At 32.3% G+C, this 19,212-nt stretch overlaps 1 protein-coding gene across 5 annotated transcripts in view; it reads right to left on the reverse strand.

The window, feature by feature from the left end:
- Positions 1-7,479: 7,479 nt before the first annotated feature.
- The window catches only part of slc6a6b (solute carrier family 6 member 6b), a 38,085-nt gene continuing 26,352 nt past the window's right edge, over positions 7,480-19,212 (reverse strand). For 2 of the 5 annotated variants that reach the window (XM_073936681.1, XM_073936680.1), the window contains exons 12-14: positions 18,415-18,515; positions 13,949-14,119; positions 8,954-9,171 (exon numbers count right to left, since the gene is read on the reverse strand). In XM_073936681.1, coding sequence (XP_073792782.1) covers positions 9,016-9,171; positions 13,949-14,119; positions 18,415-18,515 — 428 coding nt within the window. In that variant the 3' untranslated portion in view covers positions 8,954-9,015. 5 annotated transcript variants of the gene reach the window in all.

Genomic DNA, 19,212 nt, shown 5'->3' on the forward strand with positions numbered 1-19,212 from the left:
AGTGTTCGACCGGTGATGATATACAGTGTACATGTATATACAATATATACAATATACGAGTGTGATATTGAGTTCATGCAACAGTTTGATGGCATAATTGTGTATATAAAATTAAATAAAATCAAACACAGAGTCTAAAAACCCTTTTGTATGAGGGACTACTTTCTTCCGCCATTCCTTCACATCTGCAGCTGATGTCAGAACAGCAGAAACTGTTGCTACTTCGCACACTTTAGAGCTAGTGTTTGAATGATTCTCCTGCATAATGTCTAAAGTTATGAAAAAACAGGTGGTTTTGCTCACAGTTTAGGATTATAAGGCTGAACACAATGAAATGCCCTCAGTCTATTTCTTAGTATTTCTTTCTTGCAATCGGGATATCACAATAGTTAACAATCAAAAGAGAGAGATCGACTTGGAATGTCACTTACCAGTTTTAGAATGTTTTGATCAGCTGTTGTTTGAAATGACACTGAGTTTTTCTCTTCCAAGGGCTTATTATACGGTCTCTGTCGCCATCTTGTGGCGAAACGTCAACCGCCTTTGCTTTGCTCAGTATGACAGGCAGATGCAATATATCTCTGAAATTTAAAATATTTAAAATAGTTATTTATGATCCTTATTAGATTAGATAAGATACAACTGTATTGTCATTACACATGTACAAGTTGGGGTTGGGGGGTTGGTGGATTGGCAAAAGAGTCAGAAAGGGGCAGAGTTCAAAAGGGAGACAGCTTTGGGGGAAAAGCTGCTCCTCAGTCTGCTGGTTCTTTGTCCGGAGGAGCCTTAAGCACCTGCTGGAAGGCAGGAGAAAAAACAGTCTGTGAGCAGGGTGAGAGGTGTCCCTAAGAATACTGCGTGCTGTACAACAGTCTGTTGTTTACTGATGGCTGCATAAAGTTCATTCATAGCAAGCTTGGCATCAGCATGGGCAGGAAAATAAGCAGCAGTTATTATGGTGGAGGTGAATTCCCTTGGTAGATAAAACGGTCTACATTAAACCATTAGAAATTTCAGGTCAGCAGAGCAATGTCTCCCTACGACGACAGAGTTTGTGCACCAAGCTTTGTTAATATAAATGCATAATCCTCTGCCTCTTACTGGAGTCATCCACCATTCTGTCTGCTCTAAATGTGTGATGCTCAGTTAAAGATACAGAGTTGTCCGGTATCCCGCTGTTCAGCCATGTTTCTGTAAAAATCATGACATAATTTTTTTGCTCTGGTTGATGCGAAGTCGAATTGACCGTACATTGGCGAGAAAGATGCTGGGTGAAGAGAGCCGGTGTGGTGTTAGCTTTAGCTTAGCCCTTAGCCTGCCAATCTACCCCCACCTTTGTTTACGCTCTCGACGTCTTGATATGCTTGATATCAAGCGGTCTTATATATATATATATATATATATATATATATATATATATATATATATATATATATATATACATACATATATATATATTTCATTTCATTACAATGTTCATGTGAAAAGCATATTTAAAAACATCAGGCTATTTAGAATAGAGAATATAAATTAAAAATCCAGAATAAGTAAACAGAACGATCACATCTAGAAACACAATAATAAAAAGGAACAACAAAGCTAGTGATTAGAGTATTATTTATTTATTTGTTTTGTTTTTTTTAATGTATATTTTATTGTCTTATTATTCTCCAGGTGCGCCAGTTGCCCCACAGTACAAAGACGTGGGTACAGGTAAATAATAATAATTATTGTTATTATTTTTAATGTAGTGTATGAGTAGGTGTGTGAATAAGTGGAAGGGTATCCACCTTGTGAAACATAAGCTGGATAAGTTGTCAGTTCATTCCGCTCTAGCCATCCCTGATGAATAAAGGGACTAAACATTAGGAAAATAATGAATGAATTAACTTTTGTATTATTATTATTATTTATTTTTTACAGCAGCACACAAAATGAAACAACCCAATTTCTTATATATATATATATATATATATATATATATATATATATATATATATATATATATATATATATATATATATATATATAAAAATACGTATAAATATATATATATATATATATATATATATATATATATATATATATACATATATATATACATATATATATATATGTATATATATATATATTTATATATATATATATATATATATATATATATATATATACATATATATATATACATACATATATATATATATATATATATTACTTCCTCCAGTTTTTAAACCATAGAAATATTTTGGTTGCAACAGTGCAGAAAAAAAAAAGACTTAGCATAGTTCGAAATCATAACAAACTGTTCTTCTATGGTATTTCAAAAATTAGTCTCATTCCAGGAAAAACATGTACACGCACACTCACTTCGCACATTCGGTGTTTAATATTAAGTGATTTCTGTGTCTAAAGGCTAGAGAATCAGCAAGTCTGCTGAATCAACACTCCTGTGGCCTGAAAATGCTGCTAACACATGTAAATCAGTGTTTGAAAGACTGACGTTAGGAAGACTCGAGTTTCACATGTCACACACTGCAGGCGCCACACTGTATCATGGCCAAGTAGTGCAGAGTTAAGCCTGGTTAAAATGTACCTCACTTTCTCTCTTTTACATGAGTATATTAAACCCTCAGACACCTGCGGCCGTATTCACAAAACCTCCTAATGCTAAAAGTACCTTCTAACCTGCCGATTTAGAAGAAAATAATCAGTGGAATAAGAACTGAAAATCATTCTCAAGTAAAAAACCATTACTTACCAAAAGAAATAGTACAAGTAGAGAAAAAGATCTCTTGTAAATATTACTCAGTATGAGCAGCCTTTTAAAAAGCACTTAAGAGTATTACACTGTGGAAGGTTTATGTGTTTACATGCAGTTTGTCTGTGTGAAAACTTATTCTGTAGTGTTTTAGTTATTGTGTATGGCCAATTGCTGATTTCAGTCTACATTCAATCAGTGACATCAGTCTAAACCAGAGGTCACCAAACTTGTTCCTGGAGGGCCGGTGTCCTGCAGATTTTAGCTCCAACCCTAATCAAACACACCTGAACAAGCTCAAGCTCTTACTAGATATACTTGAAACACCCAGGCAGGTGTGTTGAGGCAAGTTAGAGCTCAAACCTGCAGGGACAGCGGCCCTCCTGGCCCGAGATTGGTGACCCCTGGTCTAAACAATCTTGATCTTGTTTTCGTACGATGCAATTTTTCTGCAGTTTGATTGGACGGGAATCACAGGACTGATTATATTACTTTATTTTTACCAAGTAATATAATTAAGTAATGACTGCAGGTCTGCAGAAGGAAAATAATGAAGTAAAAATACTCACTACTGAAAGTACAGCACGAAAAATGTAGTGAAAGTGAAAACTAGACATTTTAATGAGGTGCCGTGTAGGGTTTCAAGAGTTCACACTTAGCTGATGATTGATTATAAAAGCTTGTTTGGCATGCTGTCCCGGGAGAGAGCCCTGAGCTCATGAGATCCTCGAGCCCAGGGTTCCCTCCCGTTGCAAGGCGGGAGGGAAGTTTGAGCTCAGGTAGATCTCGAGAACTCCCCTGCTGTAGTAAACAATGAACAGTAAGTGTGTGCACTTGGAGATAACTATATACTAGGTGCTGATTTGAATTAGTCAATTAACTTAGCTTGCATGTTTTTGGACGGTGGGAGGAAACCGGGGAACCCGGGGGAAACCCACGTGAGCACGGTGAGAAAGTGCAAACTCCACACAAAAATGTCTGCTAGTTTGGTAAAGCCTGGAACCAGAGACATTCCTGCTGTGAGGCAACAGTGCTACGCACCGGGCCACCGTGTCGCCCATCTAGGAAGAAGGAGGAGTAGGGGTGGAAGGGGGCACTCTTCAAAACGAAGATAGCAGTGGAATGAAACCCAGAGTATTTATAGTAGTTTAGGAGTCGTCTGATTGGAGCATAGTGAATTGGATAATGCGGATCCAGCCGCTAGCAATCATAAGCACATGATCCTCTCGAAATTAGTTTATACATAAACTTCACTAAATGGATGGAGGAATTAAATAAATAGATGGACGGATGGAAGATTGATTTTAAATAAATGGTTGGAGGTATTCAATAGATAAATGGATGAATGGATGCATGGATGGATGCATGGAAGATTGACTATGGATAAAAGGATGGAGGAATTCAATAAATGGATGGATGGAAGATTGATTACAGATAAATGGATGAATGGAATGATGTATGGGTTGGTTAAATCAGTTGATGGACATATATATGTATATATATATATATATATATATATATATATATATATATATATATATATATATATATATATATATATATATATATATATATATATATATATATATATATATATGTATATATATATATATATATATATATATATATATATATATATATGTATATATATATGTATATATATGTATATATATGTATATATATATATATATATATATATATATATATATATATATATATATATATATATATATATATATAACAATTACTTCCTCCAGTTTTTAAACCATAGAAAAATTGTTGCAACAGTGCAGAAAAAAAAAAAAGACTTAGCATAGTTCGCATTCATAATGGATGGAGGAATTAAATAAATAGATGGACGGATGGAAGATTGATTTTAAATAAATGGATGGAGGTATTCAATAGATAGATGGATGAATGGATGCATGGATGGATGCATGGAAGATTGACTATAGATAAAAGGATGGAGGAATTCAATAAATGGATGGATGGAAGATTGATTACAGATAAATGGATGAATGGAATGATGTATGGGTTGGTTAAATCAGTTGATGGATGAACTAATAAATGGATGTTAGACTAACGGAACCAAACACTAATAATAATAATAATACAACAATCAACGTTGAAATGATAAATAAAAAACGAATAAACACGACACAAACCCAGAAAGCTTTTTAAAAGATAAATGTTTATTAAGAGATAAAAACTTTTTTTTCTCCATTTTTTTCTTTTTTTTTTGGGTACTGTAAAATCTTTTATCAATACACTTTCTTTTTTATTTGTACGTACAGATATCCTCGAAATAAAAAAATAAAACATTTCTAATCATGACTTGTAAAAGGTTCTCTCCCACATGTATAAACACTGCCCCTTTAGCTGTTCTTCAAAAAAATGGAAGGGTTTTTAAAAGGAAATCAGTCTCTGTTATTAAAACACCCCGAGACTGTATGTCAGATCCGTATTGCTAAAGAAATTGTGCCTCTTTCAACATTTACACTTTAAAATCCAACTTATAAAGCATCCCAAAAGGTACCAAGAGAGAAGCCGTTGAAATTAATCAAGCGACTCCCTTTCAAATTGGCTACAGTTTTGTTTTACTTGGCCAAAAAAATGAGTATAATATTAAATCCAATACATTTAAACCAAAACATTGGCATAATCCTTATAGTTAAGCTTTCTAATTCAAAACAAAGTAGTAAAAATTGTCACAGTAAGTAGATCTGCATTGAGCTTTTTTTTTTTTTGTTTGTTTTGTTTTTTGGTGTTAATTCAGCATACCAAGAACGGTAGCTTCGATTGGCCCCTTTTCAATTGTTTCGGACATAAAAATCATACGCAATCACACTCTTCCTAGTACCAACTTTTTGAAAGACAGGTGAAGACAATGCATATCGTTCTACAAAAGTATTGCACATTACATTTCGCAGCAAGCTTCTTTTTTTTTTCTTTCTTTGTTGTCGATTAACTGTTGAGATCTATTGGTAATTGCTGAAAAGAACAGTCAAAATACAGTGATGCTTTTGAATACAAAAGGCAAATGTGATTGGAAATAAAAATAAACATGTTCAATACAAACAACCAAACAAAATAACGAAGAAACTACCCTGAATCTAGGTGGTGTGAAAATCTTGCCAGGCGCTTCACATTCTGACACCCGGAAAAATAATGATTGGTGCTTATTAAATAATTATAATAAACATAAAAAAGTGTGATTTACGAATAGCACAGTGGATACATGTTCAAATCGCAAAAATCTATTTGCGTTTTCTGATTTATTTGCACAAAATCAATCATTTTCTGCACACAAACTATTGACATATACATATTTACTTTTAAATCAGGCCCCAATTTTACGAAACAAAGGTAATCAACAAGATTAGCATCTTATTTCATAGTAAGTTCACATAGAACGATTAGTTTTAATCCAGGATCAAATTTATTATGTGAAAAGGAAAAAAAAGATTTTTTTTGTGTAATTGCGCAAAAAAAACAGCCTGTTCATATTTACATAGTAACTTTTAATTCAGTTTTCTAATTTACAAAAAAAAAATCATTCAATTTCATATTTTATTGTTTATTGCGCAATTAAATCGAACACCAATCAAAACGTTACTTTCAAAACATGCCAAATCACAAATTCAGCTTGGTTTTTTGATTTATATGCAGAAAATCTATTATTTTCTGCACACAAACTATTGACACGTCCGTAACTGCTTTTAAATCAAGCCAAAACAAAAATACTAAACTAAATTTGCATTTTATTTCATAGTAACTTGATTACGTTAAATTTAGGATTGGATTAACATTGCAAAAAAAAGTTGATAAACATTTTTTTATTGTAATTGCGCAAATAAAATTGGACAGGCCTATATTTACACTTAATTAGTTTGAATTCAGTCTCTGATTTACGAATTAAAAAAAAAAAAAAACGAAAGTTGAAACAAACCCCAATCAAAACATAACTTTTAAAACAAGTCAAATCGCAAATTTGATTTGTGTTTCTAGATTTATATGCACAAAATCTACAATTTTCTGCACACAAACTATTGACACGTCGCCATTTACTTTTAAATCAAACTTCGATTTACGAAACAAAAACAAATGACAAAATTAGCTATTTTTATTTCATAGTAAATTCACATAGAATATTTGTTAAATTCAACTATGCTTAAACTTCACAAAGTTATTACGTTAAACTCAAGTCCAGATTTATCATGCAAAAAAATTTTTGATTAACATTTTTATTGTAATTGCGCAAACAAAAATGAACAAGCCAATATTTACAGTTACTTTTATTTCTGTTTTTGAGTTACGAAGCAAAAAAAAAAAAAAATCCTCTAATTTGCCATTTTATTTTATTCGTGCAATCAAAACAAACACACTGTTTTTTACTCATAGTTACTTTCGAATCATGTCCTGATTTACTAAACAAAGACAATAAATAAAAGTTAATGAATAAAATGGAAACATTAATATTAAAATTAATATGTTCCAATCAGGCCCTGGTTTATAAAAACAAATACATTTACTTATTAAACATTAAAGTAACTTTTATAAAGTAACTTTTTTTGTAATCGATATGATGAGGTTGATACTACCTTATTTGTTATTTTGAAATCAGTTCCTGATTTAATAAGCAAAAAAAAAAATCTACCAAAAATAAAATGTATTTGTATGGTAAATGTGCAAAAAGAATGGGCGCCCTTTGTTTACTTTTATTTGCTACAAAATCGCCTAGTTTGAATGTTTTTTTAGACGAGGGAAGAAATATTGTTAAGAATTAGTGTGAAGTAGTGCGGTCAAAAGTATCGAGTTCGGTACAAATTGGTGCTGAAATTTTAAAAATGTCAATTTCCCGCTAAAATTTAACTGTGGTTGCTTAGACAACGCTGATTGGCCATTGTGTTAACATGCTCAGCACAAATGAATGTGACTAGCCATAAAGGTCATCAGTTCACCACTCATCATCGCTGTTGATGGCACTTAAATGATAGCAGGAAATGAACATTTGTACAATTTCAGTACCAACTGGTACTAAAGTCGATACTTTTGACAACACTAGCATGAAGTGTATTTCAGAAGTCTTGTGACTTAGGAAAGGAACACTTACAAAACAGTTAGACTTAAAAGGCTTAGTTCACACAAAAAAAGTCAAAACAATCTTGTATTTTTAAAAAATTCAAAACATACAAAATTATATTTAAAAAACAGTTCAAACAGAAGTCAAAGTTTTGGACTCCATTAAGCACATTTTCCTTTTTTGTGTGTGTGAACTATCCCATTAAAAGGTGCACCAATGTGGAGAATGTAGTGTCCTAGTGGTATAGTGCATTAAAACAAGCAGTGCTAATGGCTCGATTCTCTTGGACAGCAAAATCTCCAGTCTAAACGGTTTGTTGGGTCACACTAAAAGCTCTACAATAATGCATAACATCTGCAATCCTTATTTTTATTATTTTTTTTTAAATGACCATTTCAGAATGGGCAAAGGTGGCCCTAAGTTTTTAATCTTCATACACTTTTCACTATTGGTGTTTACAGAGCCCTTTGTTAAATTTCCCCAACCAATTTTGTCTAAAAAAATAATCACAGCTCGATTCGATTTCGATATGTACAAGATAAAAATTTACGAAATTGGATCTAAGTTCAGGATACTGCTGTTTTGCAATCTGTTTTCTGGCTAATAACAGCGACAATAATAGAAATATAATAGTATTGTGATAAAAATATTAAAAATACAGACAGAAAAATGTAACTTCCTCTGTAGAAAACAAAACAAAACAAGGACTCCTAGTGCAGATGCGTAGCAATGTAAACCTGGTCCTACGACTATGTCAAAAGTTACAGAGCATATATATATATATATATATATATATATATATATATATATATATATATATATACATATATATATATATATACATATATATATATATATATATACATATATATATATATATATATATATATATATATATATATATATATATATATATATATATATATATATATATATATATATACACACACTTTCTAAATGTATATAGAATCATATATATATATATATATATATATATATATATATATATATATATATATATATATATATATATATATATATATATATATATGTATATATATATATATATATATATATATATATATATATATATATATATATATATATATATATATATATATATATATATATATAATGGAAAAGCAGGTCATTTGAATCCTCTCACAGAGAGTGTTCACATCATAGTTTCTACGATGGTGTGTGTGGGCTTTGCCAAGCCTCCGTTCCAGTTGGGGTCCAGCGGTTGTGCCAGTTCATTGCTTTTCGGCTGGTATTCTTGTGGGCAAGAGCTGGCACCTCCCCTCACAGGCGCTGCCACAGCTTTGATCCTCTGCAAGAAAAAGGACATTTCAAGTTATGAATGTGATTTTCTATGGAAAAATGAAAGATTTTTATTAGGGACCGAGCACCGAAACGGTGCGTAGGCCCTATTGGAATTGCTCCGTTTTTTATTATTATTATTATTATTATTCCGCCCCCTATCGGGGCACTTTTGAGGGTCTAAACATGCCCGAAAACTCATGAAAATTTGCACACACACCAAACGCGGTGTAAATAGCAGGTTGATATGGGTCTCGGAAGTGGGCGTGGCAAAATGGCTCGACAGCGCCACCTAGAAAAATTAAACGGATAAGCCCCCGATACACGAATCACGCACATGCACGAAAATTGGCACACACCTCAAACATGCCAAACCATACGAAAAAGTCTCTTGGAGCCATATCTCAAACCCAACAGGAAGTCGGATATTTTTAACTTCCTGCGGCGAAAAAGTGGCATTTTTGCCATTTCCAGGCGTTGTATTTTAACGAACTCCTCCTAGGGATTTTATCCGATCAACACCAAAATTAGGTTTTGTCATCTAAAGGCCTTGGCGATGTTAAATTGCGAAGCTTTAGAGTTTTCGTCGATGGGCGTGTCCGTGGCGGCCTCGCAAACTTTGACGATTCGCAACAAAACAGGAAGTCGATATAACTCAGGCATGCATTATCCGATCTGCCTCAAAAGTCACACGCTTCATAAGAGTCCTGACCTGAACACGTTTACATGCCGATATCCAGATATAGTTATAGCGCCACCTGCTGGCCACAGGAAATGACATGATTTACGGAGTAACAAACTCCTCCCACAAATTTTTTCGTATCAGCACCAAATTTGTTTGGTGTTATCTGAAAGCTCTACCAATGATATATTGTGAAGATCTAGAGTTTTCGCGGAGGGGCGTGTCCGTTGCGGCATGATAAACCTCAACGCTTCGCCATGGAACAGGAAGTCCTTATAACTCAACCACACAATGTCTGATCTGCCTGAAACTTCACATGGTTGATAAAAGTCCTCTCATGAACACATCCTCATAACAATATTGAAGTGGGCGTGGCAAAATGACTCCACAGCGCCACCTATAAAAATTAAACGGACGAGCCCCCGATCTACGAATCACGCACATGCACGAAAATTGGCACACACGTTAAACATACCAAAACATACGAAAAAGTCTCTTGGAGTCATATCTCAAACCCAACAGGAAGTCAGATATTATTAACTTCCTGCGGCGAAAAAGTGGAGTTTTTGCCATTTTTAGGCGTTGTATTTTAACGAACTCCTCCTAGGGATTTTATCCGATCGACACCAAAATTGGGTTTTGTCATCTAAAGGCCTTGGCGATGTTAAATTGCGAAGCTTTAGAGTTTTCGTCGATGGGCGTGTCCGTGGCGGCCTCACAAACTTTGATGATTCGCCACAAAACCGGAAGTCATTATAACTCAGGCATGCATTATCAGATCTGCCACGAAATTCACACCTCTGATAACATTCCTGACCTGAACACGTTTACATGCAGATATCCAGATACAGTTAAAGCGCCACCTGCTGGCCACAGGAAATGACATGTTTTACACTGTAATAAACTCCTTCTACAAACTTTATCGTATCAGCACCAAATTTGAGGGGTGTCATTTCAAAGCTCTAGCGATGATATATTGTGAAGATCTAGAGTTTTCGGAGAAAGGCGTGTCCATGGCGGCATGACAAACCTCAACGCTTCGCCATGGAACAGGAAGTCGTTATAACTCAACCACACAATGTCTCACCAGCCTGAAACTTCACATGGTTGATAAAAGTCCTCTCCTGAACACATCCACATAACAATATTGAGTCAGTCATAGCGCCACCAGCTGGCAGAAGTTAGTTTGGCTCATAACTCAGCCACACAATGTCTGATCTGCCTGAAACTTCACATGGTTGATTAAAATCCTCTCCTGAACACATCTACATGCCAATGTTGAGTCACAGTCATAGCGCCACCTACTGGCAACAAGAAATTACTTATAACTCAGCCAAACAATGTCCGATCTGCCTGAAAATTCACATGGTTGATAAGATTCCTCTCCTGAACAGATCTACATGCCAATATTGAGTCTGTCATAGCGCCACCTGCTGGCAAAAGGTAGTTTGGCTTATAACTCAGCCACACAATGCCTGATCTGTCTGAAACTTCACATGGTTGATAAGATTCCTGCATTGAAGGCATCTACATACCAATATTGAGTCACAGTCATAGCGCCACCCGCTGACAGGAGGAAGTTTGGCATAAATCTGTGATTTTCTCAGGTTTTTTATATATATCGGCTTAAATTATTATTGTTCGCTGTTTTCTGTCATACTGTGGCCACCGGGCGGTGGTGAGCCCGGGTGCGAGGTCCCTATCATCGCTGCTTGCAGCTTTAATTTTTCTTGTAATTGCATAAAGAGAATGGACATGCCCACATTTACTTGTATAGACACTTTTAATTTAGATTCTTTATTACAAAGCAATATTTTAAAATATACTTTTCTTGTAAATGCTCAAAGAAATGGAAAAAGAAAGGGATTAAGAAAAATGTTTGCTTCGTAAATAAAAACCTGAATTATAAGTAACAAAAATATAAAACTTTCAATAACAAAGTAATTTTTTTTTTTACATTTTAATTACTTTTAAATCAGGTTTTTATTTACGAAGTAAAAATGTAAAAATGCACACTTGTAATTGCACAAAGAAAATAGACTCCATATTTAATTAAAGACGCCCATATTTAATTACGCAGGTTAAATGTCCATTTTCTTTGAACAATTACAAGTTTGCATTTTTACATTTTCGTTTTGTAAATTAATCCTGAACTAAAAGTAATGAAAATGTAAAAATTATTTAAAAATTGCACAAATAAAATGCCCATATTTACTTGGAAAATTAGCACCGAAATTAAAAGTAGCTATGCAATTACAAAAGCGTGTGTCTGTTTTCTTTGCGCAATTCCAAGTGTGCAATTTTACAGTTTTTGTTTTGTCAATAAAAACCAGCATTCAAAGTAAGGAAAATGTCAAAAGTTTCCTTATTTTTCTTGTAATTGTTCAAAGAAAACAGACACGCCCATATCTACTTGCATAGTAAATAAGAAACTGAATTAATAGTAACTGTCAGTAAATATGGGTGTGTCCATTTACTTTGCGCAATTGCAGTATTTTTGCTTTTCATTTTCGCTTTGTAATTTAAACCTGAACTTAAAGTAACAAACATGTACAAAAAGTTGAAAAATGTTTTTAAAAAATGTCCAAATAAAATGGACACACCCATTTATACTTGCGTAGTAAATAAGAACCTAAATTAAAAGTAGCCATGCAAGTACAAATGGGTGTCCATTTCTCTTGTGCAATTACAAGATTTCTTTTTTACATTTTCACTTTGTAAATTAAACCTGAACTAAGTGATGAAAACATAAAAAAAATATGTTTTTTAAAGTTTACAAAAATTGCATAAATAAAATGGACACATTCAGATCTACTTACATAGTTACTTTTAATTAAGGTTCTTATTTACTATCTATCTTAGTGAATATGGGCGTGTCCATTTTCTTTGCGCAATTACGAGTGTGCATTTTCATATTTTCGCTTCGTTAAAAAAAAACTGCATTAAAAGTGACAAAAATGTAAATACTTTTACTTTTCTCTTGTAATTGTGCAAAGAAAATAGACACGCGCATATTAACTTACATAGTAAATAAGAACCTAAATTAAAAGTAGCTATGTCAGTACAAATAGGTGTCCATTTCCTTTGTGCAACAGCAAGATTTTATTGATTTTTTTTTTTACATTTTCACTTTTTAAATTAAACTTCAACTATGTAATGAAAACGTAAAAAATGTACCCAAAATGTTTTTAAAAAATTGCACAAATAAAATGGTACATAGTAAATAATAACCTGAATTAAAACTATGTAAGTAAATATAGGTGTGTCCACTTTCTTTGTGCAGTTACAAGTGTGCATTTTTTTCACTTTGTAAATAAAAACCTGCAGTAAAAGTAATGAAAATGTAAAAAAACTCCCTTGTTTTCTTGTAATTGCGCAAAGAAAATGGACACACCATATATATATACACACATATAGAGTAAATAAGAACCTGAATTAAAAGTAACTATAGTAAATATGGGCGCTTCCGTTTTCTTTGCGCAATTACTAATTTTTTTATTTACATGAAGTTTGCATTTTCTACCCGTGTTTGCGTGGGTTTACTTTGGGTGCTTCGGTTTCCCCTAGAGTCCAAAGACTTGCGGCACAGGTGAATTGAATAAGCTACATTGGCAAGAGTGTGCAAGAGTGTTTGTTTCCCACTGTTGGGTTGCAGTTGGAAGGGCATCCGCTGCGTAAAACATGTGCTCGATAAGTTGGTGTTTATTTTGCTGAGGTGACCCCTGATTAATAAATGGACTAAGCCAAAAAGAAAATGAATAAATGAATGAATGAATAAAATTAAACCTGAACTAAAAGTAACAGAAAAAAAAAATTGCACAAATAAAATGGACACGCCCATATTTACTTGCATAGTTACTTTTAATTCAGGTTCTTATTTGCGAAAAAAAAAAAAAATCTATGACTTTAATTTTTTTTTCTGTAATTGCACACAATGGACACATATTTATTTATAGTTACATTTATTTAAATACTTATTTAATTAGCAAACAATCTAAATATTTTTGTGATTGTGCAAAGAGAATGGAACATGAGGGTTAAAGTGATGACTGCATTCTGAGATTGTGATTAAAATGTGAGGAAAATGCTATGTTTTATGAGTCACCTCAATGAGGGGTCCATCTGACTGGATGATTTTGATCACAACCACCATCGGTATGCAGATCATGGAGGCGAGAGCGAGGGTCCAGCCCACTCCAATGGACCAGTCTGGATACTCGTAGATTTTGTTGTATCTCAGGGGTGCATATTTGACCAATGAGAAGATAAAGCATCCCTGCAGAGGAAGGCAAAACAGGCATCAATCCAAGATACAGTATGAGAAAACTGATTCATATGTAGCAAAGTGGCAGCCCGATGTAACACAATGATAAATTTGATCAAAATTGTATGCAAAAATGTCCAGATTAGATAAAAAAAAATTATAAATGCTATTCAATTATAAATATAATACTACACTATGCAATGATATGTGTAATAAACAATGTTATGTTAATTACTAGAATAATTTAATCAATACACACTTGTGATATTTTATAATAATAAAACATGGTGATAAAAATTATTATGATTATTTGCTATATGAAACTACAACTAAATTATAATAAATATTATTTGATTAGTATTATTAGTTGTAATAATGTGTTATTAACAATTTAAACTAAAGCAAAGGCAAATAAATGCTCTTTGTTAAAAATAGGTAATAAATAACAGATAAATTAAATAATATGTTTTGTTTAAATTATTAAGAAATCTATTAAAATAATAATAATAATAATAATAGTAATAATAATAAAATAATAATAATGAAATAAAGCATGTATTTACATATTATTCTTTGCTTATTATTATTATTATTATTATTATAGATATACATATCTTAATAGGGTCATTACTAATTTATACAAATTATTTGGTTTTTAATTGTAATAATGTGTTATTTATTAACTATTTTTAATCAAAGCAAAGGCAAATAAATAGGCAAATAAATGGAATTTCTTAAAAATAGTTAAGAAATAACACGACTGATAATAAAAATCTAATAACATTTTTGGTTTAAATTATTAATAACTTCATTCAAATATTTATAATAGTAATATTATTATTATTATTATTATTATTATTATTATTATTAATAATAATAATAATAATAATAATAATATAAGCAAAGAATAATAGGCAAATAAATGTTATTTCTTAAAAATTGTTGAAATAATGAAAATATTGACTAATAATAAAAAAATCGAATAATATGTTTGGTTTAAATTATCAATTAATCTATTAAAATATTTATATTTTTAAAAATAATCAAATAAGCTAAGAAAAATGGGCAAATAAATGCTATATTTCATTACTATTATTAATAATAATGATTATAATGAATAAAAATGTCTTAAAATAAGCTTAATGTCTCTTTGTAATTTTTTTTCCCTTTCCTTATCATTTTAAGGAGAATTATGACCTAGGCCCACTTGGTGGATAGGGTATATGTAGAAGCATGCGGAAGGACTTTTAATTTGTCAGTAACCTAGGTCAAACACTTCCAGTATCCTGCATGCCGTTACAAAATTGGCGGGCTTTAGGTCTGTTTTCTTTAAAAATCAACAATCATCACTGCCTAAATGCTATACACTATAAAGTGTGTCTCAGAATGTGCAAGAAGCACTGCATTAAATTACATTTTTCCAAGCCATGTCTTTAAAATATTTTACTTCAGTATTTCCAATGGCGTTTCTGCGCTCATCTGCTGATCCTGACGGACGCGTGTATGTAAACGGCTTTTTAAACTCGGTTTGTGCTTCAACAAGTAAATCAATGCTGAAGTCTATTGAACTGATTATATTTTAATTACAACATTGATGCTTTAAAAGGAACTGTATAAAATTGAAAAAGTCTTAATCTTAAAAAAATAAAAAATAAATAAATCACTCAACAATCCAGCAAGTTTCTAAACTGACCAAACAGGTTAATCCGCTGCACAAGACACAATTCATTCAAAGTGAGCTACTGTAAAAAGCCTCCTCAGACTGCAAAAGCTCCCCGACAGTAAGGAAAGGATTACCCATTCCCTATAGCCCTATGATGTTCACCGAAAAAAAAAAAAAAAAACAACATTCATGATCTGATGGAAACTAATCCTGCGCTCCTTCCATTGAGTGTGTGGGTCGGGCAGATGGTCACCCCATCTGGAGCTCTTACACTGAAACTGACAGATTTTAGCAGCAAATCCAAAGCGGAAAAGCTGCATTTGCATGTTTAGTGATGGGGGAGAGGATCGAAAAGCACACAGGCGCATACTGAACTACGTAAAATAGTTTTTTGTTGGATATCAGTGTTTAATTTTAGCCATCGTACAACATGGTTAGCAGGATGAGCGATATTGTGTAGCTTGTGATTATAGTGGTCAAAATTATTCCCATGATAAGAATTACTCTAATAATAACAATAAAACCAAAGAACAATTTTGGTCAAAAAGTTGTTTTCATAATTGAAAATCGAAACTAAGATTACAACTATTAGCCAATTTTTACGTATGTTTTTATTATTATATGAGCTGAAATAATTTTGGAAACTAGTAAAACTTTTTCATATGAAAAACTGAATAAAACAAACAACAGTTATAGAAAAACTGGCTGAAATTATTAAATAATTAGCCAAAATAAATTAAAGTAAAATCGTTTTGAGAACTAAGGCTATGTTTACATGGCATCGGTGTAGTCAAAAACAGGAAAAAAAAAATACAAAACATTTTCAAAATTATCCACATTTACAAATAGCCAAAAACAAAATACTTAAGAACTAATGCTGTTTACATGACATCAATGTAGTCATAAAGTGGAATGATCTGCGTTCACACACACAAGGTCAAAAACGATGCATTACGAATACACCATTATTTGCTGCCGTCACCTTTTTGGTAAACAGTAGCTGTAGGAAATTATCGAAGTGCTGTCAGTGGCTCTGCACTTGTGTTTTTGAGTAATTCACCATTTGTGTACGATGCATCTCTGCCCTTTACTTGCAAGACTTTCGTTTTCGAGTGTTCACAGACACGACAATGGCAAAGTTGAAAAAAAACCCTACATTTTAAAACTAGTTTTTTAAACGCATGTGTTTTCAGTCCCAAAACAACATTGTCAAGTGAATGAACAGACAAAGTATATAAAAAGTTTGCCATTTTTGCCTGAAAACATTCCTTTTGTAAACAGCTCCGAACATTCACTTGTCCTGTGGTAAAAAGAAATCTAACTTGGGGCTGTTTTTATAGAAAAGCATTGTAGATAATTTGCACTGTTTCTTTGTTGGCCAAATAAGCTTATTTATCAATAAACAGTACTCAGCATATATATAAACAGCCCTTACAAATGATCTTTTAAATTAATATTATTCATAGGAAGCTATACAATATTATATTTGTGCATTTACATTAGATTAGTCAGTACTGAAACCAATTCTGGAGCTTATCTAACAAAATAACTTACGATGAAGGTCTAAAACTAGCACATCCAAATTTATGTTATAGAAAAAAATTAAATAAAAATGTTCAAAAGAAGGGAAAAAACAAATCAAGAGAAGCAAAAGGAGAAAAAAATTGTTGAAATTTTGTAGGATGTGATTTTTTTTTTTGCAATATTTTGCTTGAATTTAATTGTATTATCTTTCAATTTCTAAATATGGTTAATGACTAAAATTTAATTTTAAAAAATATATCCGTTTAATAAATCTACTTTGTTCAAATTTACTAAAATATATAACCTATATTTACTGAGAAATAAATTATGCTGAGCCCTGCATTATCTATTCACAAATACACAAATGTCAATTTTTACTTTTGAGTAGTTTTGCTTCATAACTGGGCGTTTACATCGGACATGTCTTGAACAAGTAAATCACAATATTTGTGCGTAATTAGAGGGTTGAAAATTTTGAGATTTTGAAATTGAGAAAATTTTACTGTTACTACCCAAAATTGGCCAGTTTCATTGTAAAATGACTGACGGATGGATTTTGTTTAGAAGGTAACTGTGCTTTATGTGATTTGGAAGGCTAAAAAAATGGCACGGACCCCGTCTGCGCCATTTTTGGTTTGTTAGATTGTTCAGGCTCACGCAAATTGTATATATATATTTTATTATTGTTTTTTTTTATTGCAAAATTTCTGGGAATTGACACCACAAAATCAGTCAATTTTATTGCAAAAAATAACACAAAATAATCATGAAAAACTAGGGGGTCTGATAAATAACTGTGCTTATGTGAAAGCACCATATAACCTCAATGTATTATGAGGAGCCATCAGAGGCTGACTTGGAATTTTGTGTTAATTTTTTTATCTCCAAAACATGTGACAATTGACTTGTGTGATAAAAAAAAAAAAACCAAGGACCATGAATTCAGCTAAAAATCTAAAAGTTCAACTTATTAAAATAAAAAGTCACCTACATCTTCAATGGCCTGAGGGTGATTAAAAAAACTGTAAATTTCATTTTTTGGTGAAGTATCCCTTTAATATATTTGCAGGCAATGCTAACATAACTATAAACATGAGTCTTCCAGTAAAAAAGTGCTTACCACACACAGAAAAGGTGTGACTACAGTCCAACTCCATTTCATCCAGGGGTTTGGCCTGTAACCAATCATCTCTTCAATCGCATCATAGAAATTATCAGCGCCTGTAAAAAGCAAAGAGGGAAGTCAGGTGTGAAATGCAAAGAACATTGACGTGATCCTTCGGTGGCGTTAGTAATTTGAAGAAAAAAGACGATTAGAAACCGTGGTACAGTTACGTCATTGTTTAGTGCAAACAGAGCAGTGTGTTATCAGGAAAATCCCCCATAGCCTTCAAACCTGAATCTACCCGCATGCAAGGTTTATTCCGACTCAGCAGCACAAATTATGCTTTTCCTCACATATCCACAATGCAATTATTTGTATTATTTTTAATGCTTGGTTTTCGTTAAACTAAATTGTACAACATACACTTAAATTTGACACAAAACCATTGTTGTAATAGATTAATAGTCTGTTTACATAAAGAGCCACACCTGGGAATATTTCACAATGATTCAACTCACAACAGCAATTAGTTTGTCAGGAATAAGTCATTTGATTTATTTGGCAAAGAAATGAGAAATTGTATTTGTTAGCTTGCATGTAGGCGCTTACTATTAATTACATAATACATTTCTTGTTTAACAAATTGCTGAGTGGAGGCGTTTAACATTTAAAAATAAATATATTCATAAAGAATATAAAGTACATTTTAAAGTATCTAATTTATTAGAAATCTATGGGTAACAGGGATGAGGAGTTAACTTATACTATCTGACAAAAGTGTTGTCGCATATCCAAGTTTTAGGAACAACAAAT

The sequence above is a fragment of the Danio rerio genome, chromosome 22, assembly GCF_049306965.1.
Source record: "Danio rerio strain Tuebingen ecotype United States chromosome 22, GRCz12tu, whole genome shotgun sequence".
In the NCBI taxonomy this organism is placed as follows: Eukaryota; Metazoa; Chordata; class Actinopteri; order Cypriniformes; family Danionidae; genus Danio; species Danio rerio.